Source organism: Amborella trichopoda, chromosome 9 (genome assembly GCF_054954075.1).
Source record: "Amborella trichopoda isolate Santa Cruz 75 chromosome 9, AtrichopodaSantaCruz75HAP2 v2.0, whole genome shotgun sequence".
Lineage (NCBI taxonomy): Eukaryota > Viridiplantae > Streptophyta > Magnoliopsida > Amborellales > Amborellaceae > Amborella > Amborella trichopoda.
Window position 1 is genome coordinate 13,093,237 of NC_142344.1, and position 26,161 is coordinate 13,119,397.

General features: G+C 40.2%; 2 protein-coding genes and 1 non-coding gene across 3 annotated transcripts; 2 read left to right on the forward strand and 1 right to left on the reverse strand.

Moving 5' to 3' along the window:
* The first annotated feature begins 1,255 nt into the window (after positions 1 to 1,255).
* On the forward strand, positions 1,256 to 4,654 carry LOC18424372 (pentatricopeptide repeat-containing protein At3g57430, chloroplastic). The gene has a single exon (XM_006828960.4). It carries the CDS (start codon positions 1,646 to 1,648, stop codon positions 3,959 to 3,961), a length of 2,316 nt encoding a protein of 771 aa, XP_006829023.3. The 5' UTR covers positions 1,256 to 1,645; the 3' UTR covers positions 3,962 to 4,654.
* Positions 1,260 to 1,341, forward strand: TRNAS-GCU (transfer RNA serine (anticodon GCU)). Its single transcript has one exon. It is a non-coding gene; the product is annotated as a tRNA-Ser (tRNA).
* Positions 4,655 to 8,243: 3,589 nt separating the features above from the next.
* Positions 8,244 to 24,913, reverse strand: LOC18424373 (RNA binding Plectin/S10 domain-containing protein). The gene is made up of 5 exons (XM_006828961.4): positions 24,805 to 24,913; positions 24,668 to 24,716; positions 24,260 to 24,536; positions 23,947 to 24,079; positions 8,244 to 8,550 (listed from the first exon to the last, which is right to left on the reverse strand). Exons 1-5 carry the CDS (start codon positions 24,805 to 24,807, stop codon positions 8,473 to 8,475), a joined length of 540 nt encoding a protein of 179 aa, XP_006829024.1. The 5' UTR covers positions 24,808 to 24,913; the 3' UTR covers positions 8,244 to 8,472.
* Positions 24,914 to 26,161: the final 1,248 nt, after the last annotated feature.

Sequence of the window (26,161 nt, forward strand, 5' to 3'; positions counted from 1 at the left end):
GAGGGTTTTACAGCTTTGGAACAACTTGTTTTTATGGCTTTTTAATGTGTTTTACTCAAGTTCAAGATCGATGCCTCATATAAATATCATCCTTATAATTATGGATCTAGATTTCTCAAGGTACCATTTTGAAAAGTTCTTGTGGACCTCGCTTTCAATTATAAAAATGGCATATCTTGTAATCTAAACAATCTAGTTTCAAGTGCTTAAAATGTGCTCATTGTTTTGGAACTTTAAGTGTCGTACTTGTTGGATACGATAATATCCAAAATCACCCCAATAAGAAAATCCCATGTTATATAAAATTAATATTGATATTAATAAGTTTTCTAAATTAGTTAGGATGCGTATTGAAGTCGAGCTAGATTAGGACTCGCGGTTATATCTTAAATTTGAGATATATGTGACATCTATGAAATTTTTATATGATATGGAATTCATATCATAACCTTATATATATGAAATAAGAGAGATGAAAGAATAGGTGTGCCTAACTACCAAAAAAAAAAAAAAAAAGAATTTTTGTGTCTTAACATGATTACTATATGGGAAAGAGAGATAAGGGCCTCTTGTGTATGAGAGACAATGCCTCTTCTTAGATAGAAATGAGCTTTTTATGAAAAAAATAGTACAATAGTGCTTCATTCAAAGTGAGAAGTTGGTTTCTTGTAGAGAAGTATATCTTATAAAAATTTTAGTTAGTTTTCCCTTTTAATAAGGGACAAGTCTATGCTTAAGATCTCTTCCCGAAGAGTGTTTTCATTGTGGAATAGATATGGGATATTAGGAGGTAATGTTGGTCAAGAAAACTCGTATATAAATTGATTGTTTGGATTTGGATTTTGTCAATAGTTCGATAAGTAATTATGTGTCCTAAAATCCGTGATGCAACTCTCATTGATATGATAGATTTCATTTGCCCTGCACATGGATGTAGACGCTTGAGGTGAACCATGTCAATAAGTGTATATTCTTATAATATACTCGTTTATGCCCGAATTCTAGTATTATGGTTCTTATTCTCACTAAGTTTGTTTCTAGTCAGTTAAGGGCACAATTATGGTGAAATCCAACAAATTCCTATTTTCACATTCAAGAGAGTTCTTAAATCCTAAAAAAATAACGGGGGTAATAAAATAGAATTTCAGCCCATCACAAGGCTTTTCCATATTTCTCCGCGGTTTCAACGTTAGACATGCAGCCGTAGCTTTGCTACAACTATTTAATAACAATATGTAGCTTCCAGTGCACAATAAGTCGTCGCTTTGGCCGAGTGGTTAAGGCGTGTGCCTGCTAAGTACATGGGGTTTCCCCGCGAGAGTTCGAATCTCTCAGGCGACGGTTGATGTTTTCTTTTGACCTTTTATTTTACTTCTTTCTGCAATCTCTCTTATTAGAGAGAGATCATTTCTGAAGAGAGATTATTTTCTCTTTCAATTTTTTTTTTACTTCTTTCTTCTTATTTTCTTTTACAATTTTTTTTTTTTTTTACGTCTTTCTGCAATCTTTCTTATTAGAGAGAGATTATTTGCTCTTACATCTTTTTTTTTTTTTTACTTCTTTCTGCAATCTTTCTTATGAGAGAGAGAGATCTGAATCTTTTCAGAGGGAGAGAGATATATCTGAATTTGGCTGAGAAGTAGAAATGGTGGCATCATCATCTGTCCTGCAACTTCCTCAACCCTTCAAATCCACTTCCCTTCCTCCAAAACACTCTTCCATTATCTTCTCTCTCCACCCAAAGTTCCAACTTCTCACTTTCTCTCTCCTCCCCCTTTGCACCATTCAAAACCAACAAATGCTCTTTTCTAAAACCATCTCCCCTTCCTCGCACAGTCGTTTACCCCATGAAACCTTGGTTTCTTATACCCAGTTGAGGGAGTGCCATCTTTTGCCGGATCGAGTAACCATGTCGAAGGCCATCAACGCTTGTGCTTCTTTAAATAATTTGGATTTCGGGCAATCTGTTCATGGGGAAATGGTAAAGCTTGGCCCTGGGTTCTCTGATGTTATTCTGTACAATTCTCTGGTTGATATGTATGTGAAATGTGGAAGCTTAGTGGTTGCTCGCCAAGTTTTTGATAGAATGAATGAAAGGAACGTGGTTTCTTGGACTTCGATGATCTCTGGTTTTTTGCGGAATGGGGCTTCTCGTGAATCCATGGAATTGTTTTCCCAATTGATTAGAGATTGTGTTTGGCCAAATGAGTTTACAATGGCAGTTTTGCTTCGAGCTTGTGCTCAAGTCGGAGAGTTGAAGAAAGGCCAGTCTGTCCATGCTTACTTGATCAGAAATTGGTGTTTTGAGAGTGGGTTCTTGGAGAACAGTCTCATAGATATGTATATAAAGTGTGGGTCTTTGGTCTCAGCCCAAACTGTATTTGACAGAATGGGTTTTAGAGATGTGGTTTCATGGACTTGTTTGATTGATGGGTTTGTGGTAAATGGCCTGATAGATGAGGCCTTGATGCTTTTTCATCAGATGGGGCAAGAAAAAGTGACCCCAAATTCTTACACAGTTTCAAACATAATTCGAGCTTGTGCCTTTACAGAAGAGTCTTTCATTTGTAAGTGGATCCATGGTTTTGTAATGAAAAAACCAGATTTATGGAGCAATTTGTTCGTGATGAATTCTTTGATAGAAATGTATGCTCGAATTGAACTCATGGAGTGTGCACACCTGGTCTTTGACAAGCTTCCTGAGAAGAACAGGGAATCATGGGATGCCATTGTTGCAGGCTCTGCGAGGTCTGAATCAGCCATTGAAGCTCTTCAAATGCTTAACAAAATCTGTTCCATGGGTGAGTATCTCTGTCCAGAAACCATGGCCAGTCTGCTTCAATGTTGTGATTCTTTGAAAGAGGGAAAAGGGATACACGGATATCTTGTTAAACATGGATATCTTCCATTTCTGATGATAGAGAATTCTCTCATGGACATGTACTCAAAGCATGGAGAAATAGATCCCGTGCGTCAACTGTTTCTAGAGATGCCCAAGAGAGACATAGTCTCTTGGAACACTTTGATTCTATGCTATGTTCATAATGGCCACACCGTTGGTGCTCTTGAACTTTTCGCTAAAATCCATCGAAGGGATTGCAACAACATAAGGCCAGACTCCATTACAATGCTTGTGGCTCTTCAGGGATGTGCACAACTTGCATCTCTACATAAAGGTGAGATCATCCATGCATTCATAATGAAATCAGGTCTAGAGTTTGACATTTATATCGGCAATTCCCTTATAGATATGTATGCCAAGTCAGGTAGGCTTGATCTATCAGAACAGGTATTTACTGAGATGCCCGGAAAAGATTTGGGTTCATGGAATTCAATGATATCAGCCTATGGAACTCATGGATACGGCAATTCTTCTCTGGAACTTTTCAATAAAATGCAAAACTTGGGTATTCAAGAGCCTGATCAGAGAACCCTGGTCTGTGTATTATCTGCATGTGTTCATTCAGGATTGATAGAACATGGTCTCAATATTTTTGAAAGCATGTTCAAAAAATTTGGGATCAAACCAGGAATTGAGCATTATGGGTGTGTGGTGGATCTCTTGGGGAGGTCAGGACAAGTGAAAGAAGCAGAGCAGTTTTTAAACAAAATGGGGATGAGGCCAAATGCATCTTTGTGGGGGGCTCTTTTGGGTGCTTGCCATTTGCATAGGGAAGTCGAGGTTGCAGAGAGAGTTGCAGAAAGAATTGAAGCTTTAGAACCTGAAAATGCGACTTGGAAAGTTGTTCTTTCAAATATATATGCAGGAGCAGGGAGATGGGCCGATGCTTTAAAGCTGAGAGCTGAGATGAAGAGCGAGGGCTTGCATAAAGAGGCAGGATGGAGCTGTGTAGAGGTGAGAGGAAACGTTCATAGATTCATGGTGGGGGATACTAAGCATCCTGATTCTGAAAGGATCTATGAGATATTGGGACGCATAAGAGAAGAGGTAGGGGAGTGAGAATTATGTTGGTTTCGAGGGGAGTGAACGAAAACAGATCGGAATGAGATTTCATTTGCTTAAAAGAGACAAGAATTGCTCGATTGGCGTCAAACCTTAAATCCATGGCTCAAGGGAAAGGTGTCTATTGCGTGGACATGGATTTCCCAAGAGAACGAAAACGGATGAAGGAGAATTCATTTTCTTAAAAGGGAGACGGATTACTCAATTGGCCTCAAACTTCAAATCCATGGCTCAAGGGAAAGGTGTCTATTGGGTGGACATGGATTTCCCGAGAGAACGAGAACGAAAACAGATGGCAAGGAGAATTCATTTGCTTAAAAGAGAGAAGGATTGCTCAATTGGCTTCAAACTTCAAATCCATGGCTCAAGGAAAAGGTGTCTATTGGGTGGACATGGATTTCCAATTGAAAAGAAGGATTAGAGAAGTTGTATGCATGAGTTGCTGAGCTGGAGAAGCTTTCCTTGTGAACCTGATTCGTCAAAAGAGGAATGAGCAAAGTGGAAGGAGTGGCAAAGTTTTGAAGGGTGCTACAGGCTTGGGATGAGCTTTGAGGTCACATTGAAGTTGGTTCGTTATACGGGGGACAAAGGAGAACAAAAAAGTGAAGAAAAATATCACATATATAGTCATAGAATAAACTTTTAAATGACAAAAATAAATATCAGCTAATGTTTTTCCAAATGATAAAAGTATGCTTGCTCTACGATGCTATTTCCGTGAGGCCTAGATTTTAAGAAAAACAAAGTAAAGCCTCACCTCGAATCCTTGTCCGGCAAGCATTTTGAGTGTCGGAAATATCCACAATAGCTCTAGAATCATTTTTTAATACTGACTATGAAATTTGAAGTTCACAAAATGGTACATATATTGTGGATTTGTGAACATTTATTTTTAGGGAAAAATTGATAGTCTAGATAATGTATTATAATATAAATTATTTTTAAGACTTAAGATCTTAATTTTTTTCACAACATACTGAGATGATCGATTTATAGGCTTTCCAACAATAGAACCACAGATTTCAATGAGTTTTGAGGGCTACAACCTCATGAAAACATTTTTCCCATTATAAAAGCACATGCAGTTAATATAATTCAACAATTCGTACCCATTCTAATAATAAGTAGGAGCAACAAAAATAATTCAATGGTCACCCATTCTAAAGGTAACCTATATACATATTGCTTAATGGTTTACATTTTCATTGTTTGTCACTCACGTTTGAATCTTACCTAACCTGCTCTAAAAAATGCGTATGTTTTTCAAAAGGGAAAAGTTTATATAGAGCTTAGGCTCTAAACAATCAAATTAGAGCCTACCTCAAAAATTTCACTAGACGAGGTTGTTTTGATCCCTAAATATCATCAAATTGATCATCTAGACATCAAGATATATGGACATGAGAAAAAAATACAAGTTTTGGAAATAGTGCGTATTGTGATGCATTTTTGGACCGTCAATTTTCAAGATTTTCAAGTTTTTATAGATTTGCTCGATCTATGCTATTTTTGAAGCTTTAAATTTTATAATTAAATATGAAAATATATTGTGAGGCTATCACAAAAATTTCCAATATTGAAACCATATTTCTTGATACTATTTGAAGGTGGGCTCTAATTTGATTGTTTAGAGCCTCGGCTCTATACAAACTGCACCGTTTTCAAAATGCCTAAAGAAAAAGTCAATACCGGCCCAGCTTAACTTAGGCAAGGCTAGTGCATGGCTTGGCTCAAACGACCAATAAGTTACGCCGAGTTCAACCAGCCACCAATCAAGGCCGGGGCTGGGCCCATAGTGTCCCAGGGTGGGGAATGGATATGCTTGTCAATAAAAGTATATCTCATTATAGTAAGATTGGGTGTATGGTCAGGTATCAAGAATATCTTTCTATTCTTGTCATGTCTTGTTGTAAAGTCATACAGAGTTTGTATATTCAATATAGATATCAATATAAAATGAGTTCTCTCTATAGAAAGTTGAGGCTCTATCATGGTATTAGAGCAAGGATTGAGCCATCCAATATAATATTGATGGGTTGAGCAGAGTCGGAAGAAACCATTAGATACAGTTTCAACAAATGATTACAAATTAATGATAAAATAAATAGTTGTCGTGAACTGTAGTCCCCACAAGTCCTCTCTTTCAAAAAATTAGTCCATGTTCTTGCGCATATTGCCATTGAAATTATCTGGTTGCAGTGGCTTCTTCAAGATATGGGTGTTGTTCAATCTGGTCCTACTATACTTTTTGTGACAAGAGATTCAGATGGTTCATAATGATATGTTTCATGAGCACGTGAAGTACATATTGAAATTGATTGTCACTTTGTTTGTCATCATTTTCTTCAGAGCATTATTACTCTATCATTTGTTTCTTCAAAGGATCAATTAACAAATCTTCTTACAAAGGCCAACTCAAGTGTTTAATTGCGCTACTTATTGTTCAACCTCTTACTGCTCTCTCTTAAAGTATCTTGAGTTTGAATTTGGGGTATTATAGAAAATGAATATTATGGATATGTTTGTAAACAAATATATACCTCATTATGGTAATATTGGTTGCATTGTAAGGTATCAACAATATCTTTCTGTTCTTGTCATGTCGTGTTGTATATTTGTACAGAGTTTGTATATTCAATACATCTATCAATACACATTGAGTTCTCTTCAAAGAAACTTGAGACTCTATCTTAGCCAATCCTACCGGCTAGCCATTTGCATATTCGCATGACCTTGGGTTCTTGCATCTTACCCATGCGGTTCTAGTCCATTTCACAATCTGGACCTTGTCACAACCCTAGCCACATCATCCTCATACATTGATTGAAACAAAGAGGGGTTGAGAGTACAATCTAGCTCATGCATCTGTACCCAATCAACCTTCACTATTCAATAACCGTGGATGAGGGAAAGGGGAGTGTGTGTCTAATATATGCCCCCCTAAAACAAATCAACCAACATTTGCTCCTAGCAACTCCAATGAAATAAACCAAGGGCATGTGATAAGAGATTCAATTAAATACTACTACCATTAGCAATGTATACATAATTCTTAATGTTTTTACCAAGTTATATATTTTCTTCTCGAAAATGCCAAAATCATTCAAATTGCAAAACAGAAGAGGAGACAAACCACCACCATTCCCCCCCCTCCCTCCTCCTCCTCCTCCTCCTCCTCCTCCTCCCCCCTCTCTTTCTTTGGCTCCAGAGAAACTGGCTGGCTCAGAGAAGGCTGGGAACTTGCTCTAGGCCCCCCTGATCTATAGTGTTCAGGTAACCATAAAATAATCGGTCAATAAAAATGTTCCAAAACCACCAAAGTGATTTGGTGGACTGCTTTTCATAAGAGCAGTGTTCACCTGAGTAGTTCAAGAGGGCCTCAAGAATGCTGTCACCAGAAAATGCAGTTCCAACAAGTCTCCGACAAACCTATGCGACCCTCCCCTCTTGATATCAGCCCCTAATTTTGAGTACTCGAGGGGGTCGGTGTCATCATCGGCATCCAAGCAGTTCTATACCATGCTTCCTTCCCCGCAATTTTCATTGTAAATGATTTTTGTGGCGTTCTTGGTAGGGTCTGGTTTTTTTGTCTTGCTCAACCACTTGGCTGAACTCATGGGGCGGCAAATTTGGGGAAATTTTACAGCAGCTGTTGTTGGGCTTTTTCTAGATTTGGTTGAATATGCGTTTACAGATTCCATAATGATAAAAGTCTCTAATATTTTAAAGATAGGAGAGGGAGACTGAACAACTAAAAAAAAACGGGGAGAATAAGTGAACCACATCATTTGCCTTGTTCCTACAAACTAAGGACATTTGGCACAGGTGTGAAAAGTTCTCTCATGTGATTGGATGGGAGACCATTTTCACACCAATTAGCTGCGACTTGGTGTAAAAAGATTACTGGAAAGATTACGGGGACCAATTGGCATAAAAATATTTCCACAACTACATTAAAGAATATTTTCACGTAAAAATATTTCTTGAAAACTATTTTCAGGCGAAACAAGCATACCCCAAGAAATGGCTAAATAAGTAAGAAATATGATGCATTTCCTTCTCCCGATTACATCCGAGCATCTGACTGATATGATTATCTGTCATACGAGCCCACCAACGAAAATCTTGATTTATGCAAGCAGCTCTGTATATTGTGTTTGCATGTAGGCTGTGTGCAAGAGAGAGAGAGAGAGAGCGAGACTGGTAAATATGCACACAATCCAGAGGGAGACAGAGAGAGACTGTAAATATGCACACATCCAGAACTTAACCCGAAAAAGAAGGAACCAAACCAAAACTCTTAAAACCCACTTAGCGCCTTACAAGGAAAGTACGAAGACTAATTAAAATTCTCTTTTAATCAGTATATGCCCTTCAGCTACTCTTATGTTGATAGAACAAATGAAAAATTTTCAGACCGGAGCACATCCCAGAGAATAATCCACACCCCAAAATTTCAGTGAAAGCGAAAACACTAAAATAAATACCAACTGCTAAAGCTAATTCTATTAAGCAAAACTGGAGCTTGCAGGTCCCGCACCAAAACCACCAGCTCCACGCCCAAAACCCGGCCTTCCACCAGGACCCTGAAATTTACAAAACCACACTTCGATAACAAAAGAGACAGAAAGTGCAGGTATAAGTTCTTTTCTCTGTCTAAGAGAATCATTATCATCAAGGAAATGAAAAATCGGTGCATAACTCAGGAGCCATACAATTATATCAAGCACAAGCACGAGATACATACAGAATAAGACAAAAAAAATCTAAATAGAATTTTGATATGCATGGATGTTTTCTCGCACCAGAGAGCCTATAAGGAACATAAAAAACATATTGAAGGTGGGCATTTACGCATGCTTGCATTTAAAGATGCAGCCATGCACAAAGTTAAAAGCACACTATCTCCAGATGCAAAAGATGAAACTTTGATATAGTAAATTATGAGGTTGTTAACCAATTTGGAGGAGGAAACAGAGCATCCAGCAATGCAATCCTGATATTCACTGTTGAAACACATTGAGGTCGGAATGTGAATTTTAATGAAGAAGAATGAGAACCCGCAACCGCTGGTTCCCTCCCTCAGACTGGAGACAGATCTACAGTCTCTACGCTCGCCCCTCACCCTCTCTTCCTCCCCCTTTGTCTCCCTTATCCCCCTAACCCTGAGACTCTCTTCGCCCACCCCCATGCTACCTACGCCCAGGTTGTCACCTCACCTCCCGCTCCTCCTCAGGCCGCTAAGCCGTCTCGTCCACCCAACCCTCTACCCTCCCCTCCACCTTGGCCTCCCTCACCATTTGTACCTTTCATTGTTCCCACCCCTGACCACTCAAATCCAAACTCTGCTCCTCTTGTAGGATTCTTCCAGCCCAGAAGAGATGACTTTGAAGCTATAGAGAAGTGAGGACAACAAACCTGGACTAAACCTGACCTCACCTGCCGTCGCCTTTTGGATGGGGAATTCCTCTTCAGCTTCCCGTCATAAGAGAGTGCTTCTCGTGCCCTCCAATCCAGCTCTATGCTCAATTTCAAAGGAGCTACCCTCTCGATCCGCAAAAGGTCTCCCTCTGAAGGGGCCTTGAAGAAGGTTCCCTTTCCTTTCTAAGCCCTGCTTGGTGCTGGGCGTCTTTTGCCTCCGTGGTCACCAGGAGGGCAGACTACAGGCTACAAACCAAAGTTCAACTCTTGAAGGCTTCTCTTAAAGTTTGGAGCAAAACCCTCACTGGGAACTTCTCACAAACCAAACATAACCACCTACAAGCTATCAGCGCCCTTGATCATGCAGAAGAATCCCAGCCACTCTCTCTCTCTGACCACAACTGCAGACCCAACTTAAACTGGAATACTTCTCTACCCTTAAGAAAGAGGAGATCCACTGGTACCAGAGGTCCAAGGTCAAATGGCTACAAGCTGGGGATCATAACACAAGGTTTTTTCACAGGATCGCCAATTGTCGTAGAAGGGACAACTCAATTTCTACCATCAAGGTAGGAAACAGGGTATTAGATCAACCACAGGACATCGAATTGGCCATCCTCTCCTTTTTTCAGAATCTATATAAGGCACCCCTCACCCCCAAGCCTAGAATGGGGGATATCCAGTTCCTTTCCATCTCAGACCATTGGACCGGATGGCTGGAAAGGCCGTTCATGGAATCTGAAATCCTGGCCTCTACCAAGGAGATCGGGAAAGACAAAGCTCCCGGCCCCGACGGGTTTTCGGCAGCCCCCTTTTTAGTCTTTTGGGAAACCTTCCGGCCAAACTTCCTCAACTTTATGAACGAATTCTACCATAGAGGTATCCTTCACAAAGCGATGAATGCAACCTTCATCGCCCTTGTTCCCAAAAAAGCGGGTGCTAAAGAACTGAAGGATTTTCGGCCGATAAATTTGATCAACTCAACCTACAAGATTCTCTCTAAAGTGCTAGCTTTCGGACTCAAAAAGGTCCTACCTCTTGTAATCTCTTGCTCCCAGAGTGCCTTAATCAAAGGGAGGAAGATCTTGGACGGCGTCCTAGTGGTGCATGAATGCCTTCACTCCAGACAGCCAAAAAACCAGGTCTCTTCTTCAAGATAGACTAGGAAAAGGCCTACAACCATGTAGACTGGTCCTTATTGGATGAAACAATGACTAAAATGGGCTTTGGGATGCGCTAAAGGAATTGGATGAGGGGGTGCTACTCTAACCCCTTCGTTTCAATCCTCATCAATGGAGCCCCTAAAGGCTTCTTTCCCTCGTCTAGGCTGGTCTTCTCTAACCCCTTCGTTTCAATCCTCATCAATGAAGCCCCTAAAGGCTTCTTTCCCTCCTCTAGGCTGGTCTTCTTTTCGGCTTCAAAAGTAGCCCTAGAGGCCTTGTGGTCTCTCACCTCCAATTCGCCGACAATACATTGGTTTTATAGATGCTACCCCCGCTGAAATTGAGTACCTCCGCCTTTTCCTCGAAGTTTTTGAATTTGCTACAGGGTTCAAAGTCAATATGGAAAAATCAACCATGATAGGGGTGGCTCTTTCCCATACCCTAATCCTTGAATGGGACTGTAAAGTTGATGACCTACCCACATCTTACCTAGGAATGCCACTGGGGTTAGGGAAACCCAAAAAGAGGCAATGGTCCCACATCATAGACAAAGTATATCGTCGCTTGGCAGGCTAGAAAGGTATATACCTATCCTTCGCATGAAGAAATACTCTCATTAAAGCCACTCTGGCTAATACTCCAGTGTACAACATGTCCCTTTTCCATGTGCCAGCGACTGTAGCTAGTCGGCTGGAACAACTCATGAGGAACTTTCTGTGGTCTGGGAAAGCAGAATCCAATAAATTCCACCTCATCGCCTGGGACAAAGTGTGCCAACCCAAACACATTGGTGGGCTGGGTATTCGCAACCTCCAAAAACAAAATTCAGCCCTGCTCGGACAGTGGTGGTGGCGTTTGGCGACCCAAAATAACTTGCTATGGACAGAAGTGGTGCGACAAAAGTACAGGATCCCATTCAAAACCTGGCTTCCAACAAATGGTGCCACAAGAAGACCTTCAAGGGCTTGGAAGTCCTTCCTCTCCTCCCTTTCCAGCTTTACGAAATTTATCAGATTCCACCCTAGTGAAGGACACAGAGTCTGCTTCTGGTCTTACCTGTGGTTGGGTCATACACCCTTTTTAGGGAGCGCTTCCCCTCTCTGTTCAACCTTGCCACCAACGTTTCCTCCTTGGTTGCCGATGAGATGTTACTCTCTGGCAACAAAAGGGTTTTCAAACAGTCTTTATCTGAGGCAGAATTTGAGGAGTTTCTCTCCCTGTCTTCTATCTTGCACTCCTTTCTTGCCATCTCTGGCCTTGACAATCTCGTCTGGACCCCCTCTCCCTCCAACCTTTTTACGGTCTCTTCCTTTTACAAGAAACACCTGGAACATCTGACCTTCCCTCATTACCCACCCTCTGTGATTTCAAAAGTGTGGACTTCTATAGCCCCCCCTAAAATTCAGGCTTTTAATTGGATAGCGGGCTCCCACAAGGCCCTCACTGTTGACCATCTGCAGCGCAAAGGTATTCCAATCCCTAACCGTTGTGCTATGTGCCTCTGCGAAGAAGAGTCTAACTCTCACCTGTTCATCCATTGTAACTTTGCTTTCGAACTTTGGGGCAGGATCCTGCTACTTTTCGGCTTGACCTGGGTGAACCCGGCCTCCATCCCTGACCTGTTCAAACTTTCAGCGAACACCCCTTGGCCGAAAGCCGGGAGAATCTTATGGCGGGCATCCATCGTAGCAACCATTTGGGCTTTATGAACTGCGAGAAATTCTCGTATTTTCAGAGGCATCAAGTGCGAGAATTCAGCCCTCTTCCATAAGATCATTTCCGAGGTCATCTTTCGGGCCCCCCACCACAAGGAATTTCATGGAGTCTCAGCATCAACCTTCCTGCCTAACTGGAAAAACTTAATCCTTCTTCGGCCTCCTCGGCCCTCTCGCGCTTCAAATTGGGTCCCATCTCTAGAGGGCATAGTAAAATTCAACTTTAACAGTTGCTCTCTCGGCAAGCTTAGACCAGAAGGAGGGGTGGGGTCTTTAGAGACCACCTTGGCGACACTCTCACAACTTTCTCTAAGACCATAGGTACGCAAACTCCCAATCCTCTGAATCCTTGGCACTTCTTACCGGACTCGAACTGTTCAACCACGTTTGGGGCAGCTCCCTCATCATAGAAGTAGATGCTTTAAATGTAATCTCTTTGGCGGCTAGCCATGCAGTCCCACCTTGGTACCTCGCCTTTGCTTTCGATGAGATTAGGCACCTTTGCAGGGCCCTAGTTGTCTTATGGTCACACATTTGGAGGACCTCTAACTCCCTTGCGGACCAGAGGGCAAAGGCGCAATTTCAAACACCATACAACATGGAGACTAGCACCACTTACACCCCAGGTGTTATGCGACCTTCTGCTCCCCAGCCTCGCCATTTTATGTTCATTTTGCAATGGGCAATTTAAACAGCCCCATATATTTTTTGCGTAGGGCCCTTTTGTAGGGTAGCCCATTTTTTGTCGAGGGACCCGGCAAGTGGGTCACCATGAAGGTCCTCTGTTCTCCCCTTCCTTTTCTTTAATACACAACCATTAACTTCATCAAAAAAAAAGAAACACATTGAGGTGGGAAAGCAACAATTCAGAGCCATTGCGCTTGTATGATAGTTCCCACCATAAAAGACATGAGAAATGTGAGCAACTCAGAGGAAAACCTATGTACAATATCCAGAACTACCTATGATGCCTCTTGGTGATGAACATATCTTATAAGCAATTTCGATTTAGCAAGCAATGCAGTGTAGTTCATAGGATCAAGCATATTTGAATTTTTTCGCCTTCACAACAATCGGCTATGTAAAAACAATATAATACAGGAACCACATGCACAAAGGATGCTTAGGTTGCCGAAAGATAGAGATAATGACCTGGTTCATGAACAAATTGGACAGATGAAATCACTGACATGGACTGAGAGGATATGACATGGAATATTGATCGTTGATGGGCATTGCTATCACAACAAGCGTAAGTAACAGAAATAGCAATGCCATTAACAGAAATCAACAGCTCAATAACTTGATTCCTCATTTTAGAAGAGAGAAAATAAGATGATGCCCTCCAAATTCCATGGTATCCATAATTTGAACACTGGTTTAGGCAGCGAAACATACAGAGAAAAGAACCATCCGCACCATTTTTACCAATAAGATTAATGACGATTGGATAATTGGGTACGGCATATCCAAATAATCAAACAGTCACAACAAAAGACAAATAGGAACACAATACACTCATCAAAATGAAAAGGAATATAATGTCATAAGATGCCTGGTGCATCCAATTAGCTTGCTCAACAGTGCATACCAAATTTCTAAGTTGCTTGGCACAATATCAAGCTAAGCATTGGATCATTATTTCTCTAAACCAAGGGACCTTTGCAAAGGAAATACCAAATCCTAGACGTCCTCATAACAGCCCATGAGTGCTTGCACTCGAGATTTCAGTCCAAATCCCCATGTCTAGTTCTCAAACTAGATGGTAGAAAACCTACAAGCATGTGCATTGTACTTGCTTGACACGCAGATGAGCTTCGGCCAAATGGAGATCTTGGAACTCTAGGTGTATATCTTTGGCATCCTTCAAAATCATGATAATAGCAGTTCCCACACCTATTCCAAGCCTCAAACGGACTTCTGCAAGGAGATCTACTTACCCTTTCCTCTTCAAGATCGCAGCTGAAATGGTCAGTGACATGATTTCTAACCTATAAAGCCATGGCTTCGCCCGTAGTTTTCAATACTCCAAGAGCCTACAATATCCAACCTCCAATATGCCAATGATATGTTGATATTTTGCAACGCAATCCCGCAACAGGTGGACATGTGGTTGCTTTTACGATGCTTAAAGTGGCCACTACAATGAATGAAAGCTAATATGTCCAAGATTATCCTCATAACGATGGGGGTCAATCCACCTAGAGCGGCTGAGCTACTACCCAAGAAAATTGGATGTGCTGGACACCATCATAAACAAGTACCTGGGCCCAACTTTGTGTGCGAAGACAAGAAACTTCTTTGGGCAGGCACAGTATAAAGCTTTGAGCAGACTTGCTACACAGAAAAGATGTTTCCTTAGGAAGGATGATCACCTTAATCTAAGCAACATTTTCCAATATCCCATTAAGAGGGACTTCCTTTGGTTGGGATCCAGTAAGGACATAAAGTTCCACCTTATTAAGTGGGAATCGGTCTGTAACTTAAAGAGAAGATGATGGACTTTGGTATTGGAGAACGTAAGAACATGGACACTTCCCTACTAGAAAAATGGTGGTTGAGATTTGCCACCCAAAAAAACACCTTTAAAAGATGGTAGTTTGACAAAGATATAGTCCAGATGTGTCTGAATGGCAACCTAGATGTGAACAAGAGTTCAAGGTCCTCTGGAGTAAGGAAATCTATCACCTCAAACTAACCTCCACTTCAGATTCTTATTCAATTCACTGCTAACATTCACTTTAGAAAAGACCGTGGGATTGGACATAGATAGTAGGAAACCTTGCTGCCAAACAAACCTATATTTAGTGGCCTAGGACCAAGATTGCCGCATTTTGAATTCATGTGAATTACTGGGGGGGGGGGAACAGTCTGGGTACCAAGATTCCGTAGGGACCTCACCGAGAAAGAAACCATTGAACTTGAAACGCTCCTATCACTCCTCAATTCCCACTTCTTTCCAAAACATGGTAGGGATCCAATGGTTTGGGAGCCTGCAAATTGGGTCTTCTCCCAGTATCCTTATATAACCACCTCAAACCACGCTTACCAAACCTGGGACAAGCCAGCAAAGCCCAGTTCGCCCTTGTCCCCCACCCCCGCTTTCGTCCCAAAAAAGAAAAGTCTTTTTGCTGGCAAATAAGACATAAGAAGACTTTCACAGTGAACCTTCTTCAAGGGAAAGGCTTTCATTTAGGCAATAATACTCTTTATGCGCAAAAAGCATGAAGAGTCAGCTAACCACTTCTTAATATGTGACCAAACTTCTGGCTCTGGGCCTTTCTTCTATCGCTATCTGTGGGTCTACCCTGAGGGTATCCAGCATCTGTTTACTGTATACTTCTCAACCCCCCTTCCTGCCTCGGCTATCATCTTGAGGAAAGCCTCTATCATGACCCTGGTGTGGACCGTCCAGATTGAACAAAATGGGAGGATTTTTTAGGTTCAGGAGTCAACTCATCAGGCTGACAAAGAAAGACTCATCGGTATAGTCATTAAGCAGGCTAGACTTCAAAAGGAGTAATGTTCTTTCCACCTCCGACTTATTGCAGGCTAGCTCCAGGTCCACTTCCATGAATATCTCAAGGTCCACTCATTGGTTCCCACCAAAGCCAGGCACCAGCAAACTCAAGTTTGATGGGTGCTCCATAGGCAACCCAGGAAGGGCTGGTAAAGGGTGATGTTTCCAGGAATAGTTCATCTTCAACTCTCTTATCACTCTTAAGGCCCAGTCAGCAATACTACAGCTTCTGCTCAGGATGCTAGGGCCTCAAGATGCTCGACCTTTCATGAGGCTCCTCTTTGGTAGTGGAGATGATTCAAGGAACATAATCAATTGGGCTAATGCACTCTCTTGATCATGTGCTTGAAGAGATTGCCGAACTGAGTAAACTAAGTCATATTGCATTTCTTAACCACTGCATATTGCATTCACATGTGAGGAGATGCAAACAACATAGCTGATTGCCATGCTAAGGAGGAAGGCAATCAAACTACCATGTTGACTTTCGGTCACCACACTAAAAAGGATTCAGGTTCATTCCCAGAACACACTGATCAGCATATTTACCTGGATATTTTGGACCGGCACAAACAAGAATCTAGTACTCCCTCTCCGCACTTCAATCTGCCCAAAAGATGTCTGGTGCATCCCAGTTATGGTTTCTAGTTGGTATTAACGATGCAGCCAGCTGAAGCGTGAGGAGAACAATTATAGAGAAGGTATGGTCAACTTCAAGGGCCATCGACTTTCGGAAATCATTTGTAGGGAACCCCAATTACTGCATAAAACTAGAGGTAATAGATGGGTGAATCAGGAAATTGAAAAGGAGTTAAACCCAGGGGAGGAGAAAAAAATAAAAGGGCATCCTTATATGGTGAGGTGAGATGCAGACAGAGAACTGCTTGGTTGAAGGAAGATGCACCTAGTCAAAATCCAGGTTAAAGACCAAGAGTTGAAGGAGATAAAGAATCAGCTGAAAGCCACTTTGAGGGGCTGTTTTTGCCCTGACAGTCCAAGTTTAAAAGGAATGCAATAGTGGGTGAATAAAGCTTGGAAGACAATGACTCCTGTTATCTACGGAAAAACTCAGGGCAAAGCATGTTTGTTCATCCTCAGTTCTGAAGCAGAAACTACAAGAATCTTAAACTCTGGATGCAATTGAAGGGGCTTTGCTGGCTTTCCTAAGCTGGAAACCACACGAAATCCCTTACTTGATTCTCAAGGTACGAATATAGATGAACATTTTGGGGGTGTCATTAAATGCTTGGATTTATGAGGTCTTCTGGATCCCAGAGAGTTTGCAGGTGATTGACTGGAAAACCATTGCAGGGGAGAGCATTGATAATATTACGTTGCTGGTTGAAGTGGCAGACACCACATAAATGACAAAGGAGATTATCCTAGACTAAAGAAAGCTATGACAGAAGGCTACAACAACAAATCGATAGGACTTCCTCTTCTATGATACTCTTACAGTTCAGGGGCCTCTATCTACTCATCCTATGGAACTATCACCTGATGGTTGGAAATGTTGTCTTGGAAATGGTATCCACTCAGACAATACACAAATGGATCTATATAGGGATCAGTATATCACAGACGAAGTAGTCAAGTACACTTCCAGAGATAGTACACTCCCTACCTCAGATGCGGGTGATGCAAGCATGAATGCAGCCATCAGTATAGATAGTATCACAAGAATACTCTGAGGCGAACACATGAAAGTGCCTCATCAGGCTGTGGTCGCCATAGAGAAGTTAGGTCATTGCGCTCAGTCCCATGGTCTGAAGCTTATGAGGATGCTGCTCCTACACAAAAGAGCAGAGAGCTACAGCAGTGACCAGGAAATGATACAAGGTGAGGATGGGAATAGCATAGTGATTGGTTCAAGCAACGAGAGAACAAATGGGGACTCCATGCCTGAAATGAAAGGAATGATGAACAAGATGAGCCTAAGCTATGATGACCTGTATCCCTAGAAGTGTTTCGACTAGATGCAGCAACAGAAAAATTTGCAAAGGAGGAAGGCCGACCAAGGACTGAAAAGGAAGCGAAAGCAAAGCAAGGGAAATCATGAATCGAGGAACTTAACATGCAATAGAAAATTATAAACTACAAAAGAAGCAGAACCTTGTCCCAAAAGATGCCAGAAGGCATATGCAGGTGCACCATGACATCTTGAAATATCCTCAACTAGGAAAATTTTCTCATCGAATATAAGGGAGCGGGAGGACCTTAAAAAGAAACATGCGGTTAACAAGATTCTACATAAATACAAACCTGATATTCTGATGTTGAAAGGAACAAAAATGGGAGTGCCTGATTTAATAATGGTAAAATCAATTTGGGGATGCAGGCTGTAGAGTGGTGTGCTTTGCCGTAGAGAGGGTATTAAGGAGTATATGGCAGTTATGCGACCACTTAGCCATGAAAAAAGATTAGCCGCAGTGCTGCAAGCAAGGTTGTCATTGTCACTATATTTGGAAGGGATGTAGTGCATGCTCTCTGAGATGCATGGTTCCAATAGGCCAACATTCAAAGAGATACTCTGGGAAGAATTAGATGAGGGCATCTCCTGCCACAATCTCCATGGCGTATGTTCGTTTGTGGTGATGGTGATGGTGGTGGTGCGGATGGATTTTAATGTATCTAGGTGGATACATGAGAAAAACATGGTAGGAAAGAAAAACCATGATTTTGGAAGTTTTTAGCAATTATTCAGTAGACTTGGGTTTATAGAGACCCCTGCAGGCAGTGAAGCATATGTGGTCCCGCCATAGTGAATGCAATCCCATTCTCACTCAGCTAGATTGCTTTCTGGTCCATGCGGACTGCGAGACTCTCTTTCCAGAATCTAGCTCTATGGAGCTACCAAGCAGAAGCCTCACCATAGGCCAAATTATGCTAGATATAATTCTGAAAAGGTCTGGTCCCTTTCCTTTTTGATTTGAGCTGTTATGGATGGAAGACAATTGACCTAGATCGATTGGTGACTAGTGGTCCTCATTCAAGGTAGGAGGCAGATTGGGTATAAATTATGGAAGAAATTATAGCAACTTAAAACAAATCCTAATAGATGAAATAGGGAAGCTTTGTGCAGCATCTAAACCGCAATTGAGAAGCTAATATCTAAATAATGAAGATAAAAAAAATCTATATGAAGAAAGAGATCTCACCCCAAATAAATGTGAACAAAGAAACCAAGCTAGAGACTCATTAGAGGAGTGTCAGTACCTTGACGAAATCCATTGGCGATAGAGATAAAGGAAAAAATGGCAGGAAAATTTTTATTCCTGCCATTGGCCCAATGACAGTGATCATAACACAATTTTTCCCTGCCATAGCTAACCACAGGAGCAGAACAAATGTGATATAGGGGATAATAATCTCAAGAAACTCTATGAGGAACTGGACGAAATGGAAAGCGCTATTGTGCCATACTTCCAGACTTTGTTCACACTGAAAGAAAGCCATGTAATTTAATTGAGAGGACCCCATTCAAGAAATTATCTAGATAAGGCACAGAGCGTATTGAGAGGCTAATGTGATACATGGGATAATAATCTCAAGAAATTCTATGAGGAACTAGACAAAATGGAAAGCGCTATAGTGCCATACTTCCAGACTTTGTTCACAGTGAAAGAAGGCCAAGTAACTCAATTGAGGGGACCCCATTGACGAAGTTATCTAGATAAAGCACAGAGCGCATTGAAAGGGTATTCAAGGAGGAAGTAACTAAAAATGTTGTAGTCAGCCTGGACAAAAAGATTGAGCACCAAGTCAGTATTCTTCCAATTTATTTTGGATTTTCTTAAACCTCAAAGTTTTAATCATTCTTCATGAATTCTTCCAAAGGGGAAAGTTCAATAACGCATTGAATTCTACATTCATTGCTCTAATCCCAAAAAAAGACGGGGGGTGTTGTTACAGATTTAAGGCCAATTAGTCTGTTATTTAGCGAATATAACACAACCACGAAGACGCTGCCAAGCAGGTTGCAAGAGGTGTTGAATGAAAATGTTTCACCTCCACAGTCAGCGCCTGTGAAAGATTTACAAATCCTTGAATGAGTACTTGCAGCTCATGAATGTTTGAGCTCTAGACACAAAGGTGTGGGTGTGGCCTGTATATTGGATACGGTAGAGTAGATCGGGCCTAACTTGACAAAATTATACAGCTCATGAGATTCGACCTCAGATAAAGCTGGATTGAGGGATGTTTATCGAATAGCTATTAGCTACTAATGAGAGTTGATAAATGGATTGCCCGAAGTTTATTTTCAAATGAGGCCCAAGGTACGGAGACCCCATTCTCTCCATTCCTCTTCACAGTTGTAGCAGAGACTTTTTAATGGTATGCTGGGGGGAGTACATGCTGCTGACAAGTAGCTTAGCTTCAATCATCTGCAAATGGATCAATATGCCTAAAACGAGATCAATAGGTCTCATTCATAGGCAGCCGATTACATGAGCTAGTCAAGCTATTTTGGTTGTGGAATGGATAGATTGCCTAATAAAATAGCTCGGGCGCCTTTGCCTTGTGGAAATCCAGTACAGAAAATTCAAGTGGAAACATTGGACGTTTGATGAGAAACTAGCTCTTTGAAAGACAAACTATCTGCTATGGGAGGAAGGCTAACATTCAAGTCAGCATTGATGAATCTGCAACATGATACTTACTATCTATTCACGGTAACTAGTTCAATCTCAATAAAATTAAAGATGCGACCAATTTTTGTTGGGTGGATCATCAAACAAACGAATGCATCTCCTTAGATGTGATAAAGTAGGTCTCCCAAAGAGTAAAGGGTGCTTGGGAATTCCGATAATTAAAGTGAACAAGGCATCATTGTCCAAATGTGGTGGAGGATAGGAACTCAACCAAACCATCCATGGATACGAGTGTGGAGAATTCGAGTAGTTAAAGAAGTGAACAAGGAATTATTGCCTATTTATTCCAAAAACAAAAGGATTATTGTCTAAAAGGTGGCAGAGGATGGGAACTCCATCAAAACATTTATGGGTGCTAGTGCTGGATAGTAGATATGGTGAGAAAGGTTCATTTGAGAAAACGCATAATATTACGACTATTTTATCCGGTGCATGGAGTGGAATCAGTAAGTGTCCGCAGGAGTTTTTGTGGAAAATTGAAGTTCAGATAGGGGATGGAAGGAAGGCAAGTTTATGCTTGGGTCCGTGGGTCAGACAGCAATCTATCAAGATTCAAGAGTACCCCAGCCCTTCTCTGACAGCCTCAAATACAAACGTAAAAGCGCATGAAGTAGTCCAAGGTTTAAGGTTTTCGGCCACATGGACTCCACATTTCTGGGCAACTGAAAAGGGATGAAGTGGATGTACAGCCAGGTCTGTTATCACAGCTGCAACAGATTTTCTTTAAAGACGAGGTTTTTTTCCTTTGAATTCCGTACAGCAAGGCTGAGTTCTGTAAAATCCATGTACCATGTACCTACTAGAGATCCAGACACATTTGTTGCAGCCAGTAAAGTGTGCGACATTCCTGCCCCTCCAAAACATAGTGTTATGGTTAGCCATGACTGATAAGGTGTTAATCACCAAACACCTTAGGAACAGAGGTTCAGTTATTCTTAGAGTTTGTGTGATCTTCAAACAGGGGCCTGAATTGGTATACCAGCTACTCTTACAATGTCCACCAACGAGCTCTGTAAGGTCCTTTGTTCTAGACTTATTTGGGCTGTATTGGGTTACTGCAGCATTAATCGAAACAAAATTGCAGTAGTGTTGTACAACACCACACCCTAAAGCAGCCACTATCCTTGAAGGCTGACATAACTTAACAGTCTCATGCCCTACCTGGATCGAGGGCAAGGGCAGGTGCTTCATTGATCACAAGAAAAAGGAGTCTAGAAGAAGATAATAAGTTAAGGCCATGTTATAGCACGGCCAAAAACAGATGACAGATCAACAATTTTGGAGATAGACAATGAATGATTTCAAGAACATACAGTTGGAAATTACAAATGTCAAATGCAAGAGAGAAGATAAGTCTCCAAGGGAGTTCGGAAGTTCCCTTGGAGTTCAAAAGGCAACCCAGCTGATGCTGGCATCAGAGAGGTAGGCATATATTACTTACTAACTCCGTGCTATTCCATCGATGTAATTCAATAGAGGTTGAGGTTTGGACCCTGATAATGGGACCTAAAATTTGACTCCATAATGTAGTTAAGTCATCTCCAAGGGAATTCCGCCTCTGTCATCACCAGGATTAGTAGAATGGACAAATTCCCTTGGCAACTAATAATCATATTTGAAAAATTTGCTAATTATATTTTAGTAGAGAAAGATTTCCAACATACTTGGAACAAGTCTAATGTCGTGGAGGGCTCCTTAGCTAATGCAAAAGTTTTGAAGTCTTCTTAGTGAAAAATTATGTTAATAGAATTACACAGGACAGGAAATAGTCCACAGATTGAGACGAAACGTACACTCATTATAGATTCAGGATGACGTAAATTTTGTGCATCAGGTCTTGAATTTCGGTGAAGAAATAAGTTGCAAGGATATTTTTTAATCAATGAAATCGAACTAAATATTGTCTAAAGAGAAAGGAAGGTTAACATACAACCACTATATAATGCAAAAAGAACTTATAAGCCCTCCCCATTAAACAAGATTGTGCATGGATGCAGAAAAGGCGCAACACGTGCACACGCACACAAAGAGGTGATGAGCACATCTAATCCAAGAGAAGTAGATTTAACATTGAGGCACTCAACATTTCCGGAATCTACTCAGTGGTCCAAGTTTTTAGCATTTCAATTAGCAACTTCTATTTTGATTTATGACTGATCCTTCTTCTAAACACTAAAAAAGGAGAGGAAAGGAGAAAGACCGCGGGGTGGTGGAGGTGGTTCATGGCTGCTAGTCAACGTAACTTTTTTTTATTTTGTCCCAATAAGCTAACATTTAAATGAATTATGTGCTACATTGGGCTTAGTTATGGAGAATGTCTAGGTGCCACTGTGGAAGAAGATGCAAGATGCTTTCTAGTGACTAAGGTTGATAATGCTACTATAAGATGTGAGTACAATGTTCTAGCGACTATGGTTGGATCAATTATGAAATAGAACAGAAGTCTAAAGAACCATACAAATATTCATCATTAAATATAGCTACAAAAATATAGAAACAAAGAGTCTCACATGGGCTAGCAATCATCATGTATATAATAAAAAGTACTACCAAGGAATACCAACTAAGCCGTCTGATTACGTCTAAAAGTGAAAAAGTGGAATTGACGTGTGCATTTTACTTGCAAGTACAAGAACAAGAAATAAGAAAAATACAAGAGTAATCCAGTGATAGGATCGCATGGGTCTAAATCTAAACATCCACTATATACTATTCCATGCATGCCAACAACTAACAAAGATCAGCGTTGTCCTATAAAAACCCACAATTAACCCATATGTTTCCTTCCAAAGAAGGACTTTCTTATATCAATCAAGCTATGAATCCACGCTACACTCTCACTAATGAGCACATGCTAATGAAAATGAAAGGTTAGCATATAGCTACAGATACCAAATTGCATGAATTGACGTGTGCATTTTACTTGCAAGTTCAAGAACAAGAAATAAGAAAAATACAAGAGTAATCCAGTGATAGGATCGCATGGGTCTAAATCTAAACATCCACTATATACTATTCCATGCATGCCAACAACTAACAAAGATCAGCGTTGTCCTATAAAAACCCACAATTAACCCATATGTTTCCTTCCAAAGAAGGACTTTCTTATATCAATCAAGCTATGAATCCACGCTACACTCTCACCAATGAGCACATGCTAATGAAAATGAACGGTTAGCATATAGCTACAGATACCAAATTGCATGAAGATTTTCATTCGCCAAAAAGATACTTATCCAAAACCTCCATCAGAAAAAACATGAACAACTAATATACGACCATTAACAAAAAGTCCCATAACGACCAACCCAAGAGCTACATGGTTAAACATGAAAAACAGCATATAACTAACAGGAAAAGAACCAAAATTAAATAACTTATCAACCAATTAAATAGCTAATCAATGCAATAAATACACATAAAGAGGGGAACCTTGAAAGCACAATCTGAAAGTCAGTCCCCTAAAACATGAATATAACCAAAAAATTGAGATCATTTTAATGGACAATACCCTAAACGATGGTTGGAATTCAGGTGGAGCGCCTTCCTTGTCACCAAATTCACCAGGAGGTCCACGAGGACCCCCACGGTACCCATCTCGATCGCCAAATCTTGGCCTTTCACCATCAAAACGAGGTGGGCCCCTGCAAACACAACACAAACAATGTCCAAAATACTTAAAACACTACTAACATAGCTCACCAACAAACATCGAAAGAAAATGATTATGCAGAAGAAGAGAAAATGATTATGCAGAAGAAGAAGGAAACTGAAAAAAAATTAGGGCTCTAGATATCCCTTTACATGATAAATTTAGGTTTTACCTAGGCCTATCACCAGGCGGGCCCAAGGGTCTACCACCGGGCTTGACTGACTTCTTCAAAGTTGCAGGAACGATTTCAGATGGGAGATTGAGATAAGTGCGAAGATATTCGATCCCATCGTTCGTGAGGTACCAATAATAATGCATCCACGCAAATGTCTCACGAACATATTCCTTTGATTTGAAGCTCTGCATGAGCTTTATCACATGGAGATTCGGAACATCGATGTTAGGGTGCTTTTCCAGATTGTAATCTTTCTTGGCATGGAGCACCCCCTCTGTGATTGCAAACAAAATACATAGCATGAGAAACAAAGCTTTAGAAAGGAGAACCTTCTTCTTTTATTTAAGAAAGAGTAATGACAAATCATGCAGTAGAGAGAGAAGGGAGTAGAAAGAAAGGGAGGACCTTGAAAGAGGTACTTGTACACCTCGTTGCGGTTCTTCTTCGGGATCAACTGAACCAGCAGAGAAATACAAAATGAGATAGCTTCATAAGAGTTTCAGCAAAAAAATGACTGCTAAAAGTAGAGCAAAGATACAGACCATTGTTGCTATTTGCTAGAGAGAGGCTTCTTCGCCCCCAAAACGAACCACAGCAATGAGAACGAAAACCCTAAAACCAGTTGTCTTTGAAGGGGGCTTCTTTGTGGGCAAACTTTCTCTACTTCTCCCTGCTGTATAAAATTTATATACTTCCCCGATCCAACCGTCCATTTTAAATGGATGGTTGAGATAGCCCCAATCACAACGTCATGCTATTTTATTTGGGAAGGAGAGGCATGAATCAGCTCTTAAAAATCTATTTTGGAGATGATTTTTTGACCTAATTTTTAAATATAATTAATCTCTAATATGGAGATCATGAATATAAAAATAAATAAATAAATTTTACAAATTAACTATAATAATTTCATTAAAAAAAGAAACTTGAATGGTTAATTTTAATTGTTTTTAGATAGCCACCTATTTGCATCCATTTTTAAGATTGATTCTTTATACTTCGGGGACAGTAAAAGTAGAAATGCGGTCGTACCAAACAATTTCTTTTAAAAAAAGTTTTTTTGACAATATTTTGAGATATTTTGGGCAGCAACTCCTCTCTTGAACTCATGCATGTAAAAAATATAAAAAGAATATTTCTAGTCAAATAAAGTAACCAATACCCTTACAAATTTTAGGGCTATTTTGATATATTATTTTATCAAAAATATTTTTTAAGTGCACCTCATTGAGATGATGATACTTTCTAAATTTCCATTGAGATGATGATACATTCTAAATTTCATATTCGTATAATTTGCAGAAAAAATTAAAAACAAAATAGCCTTGCAAGTTTCAAGGGTATTTTCGTAATTTTATTTTATAAAAAATATTTTTTAATATTTTTTTAGGTGAGCCTATTGAGATGATGGCACGTTCTAAATTTCATATTCATATAATTTGTAGAAAATAATTTAATATAAAATACTCTAAAGAGTGAGTGACTCACTTGATCTATAATTGGATCGATAGTTGGGAGAAGTATATATCTTTTATACAGTAAGAGAAGGATATAAACCTTTTCCTTTTGTGAAAATCTATCACTAAGAAAATGTTACTATATTTCCTCTCAAGATAGAAGATATATATTTTCCTATCCAGCCATTGAATTTAGATCAAGCGAGCCACTAACCATTTGATCTTGGATCTGATGTGTCGGATTATTTTATTTTTAATTTCTTTTACAAATTATATAAATATTGAATTTGGTAATTCTATCATCTCAATGGAGCGCGCCTAAAAATAATATTGAAAATATATTTTTGATAAAATAAAATACCCAAAAGACCACTAAAACCAAAATATTTCTTTTCGCATGATACTATTTAATTAACTTGTCCAAATAAATTAAGAAATTCTA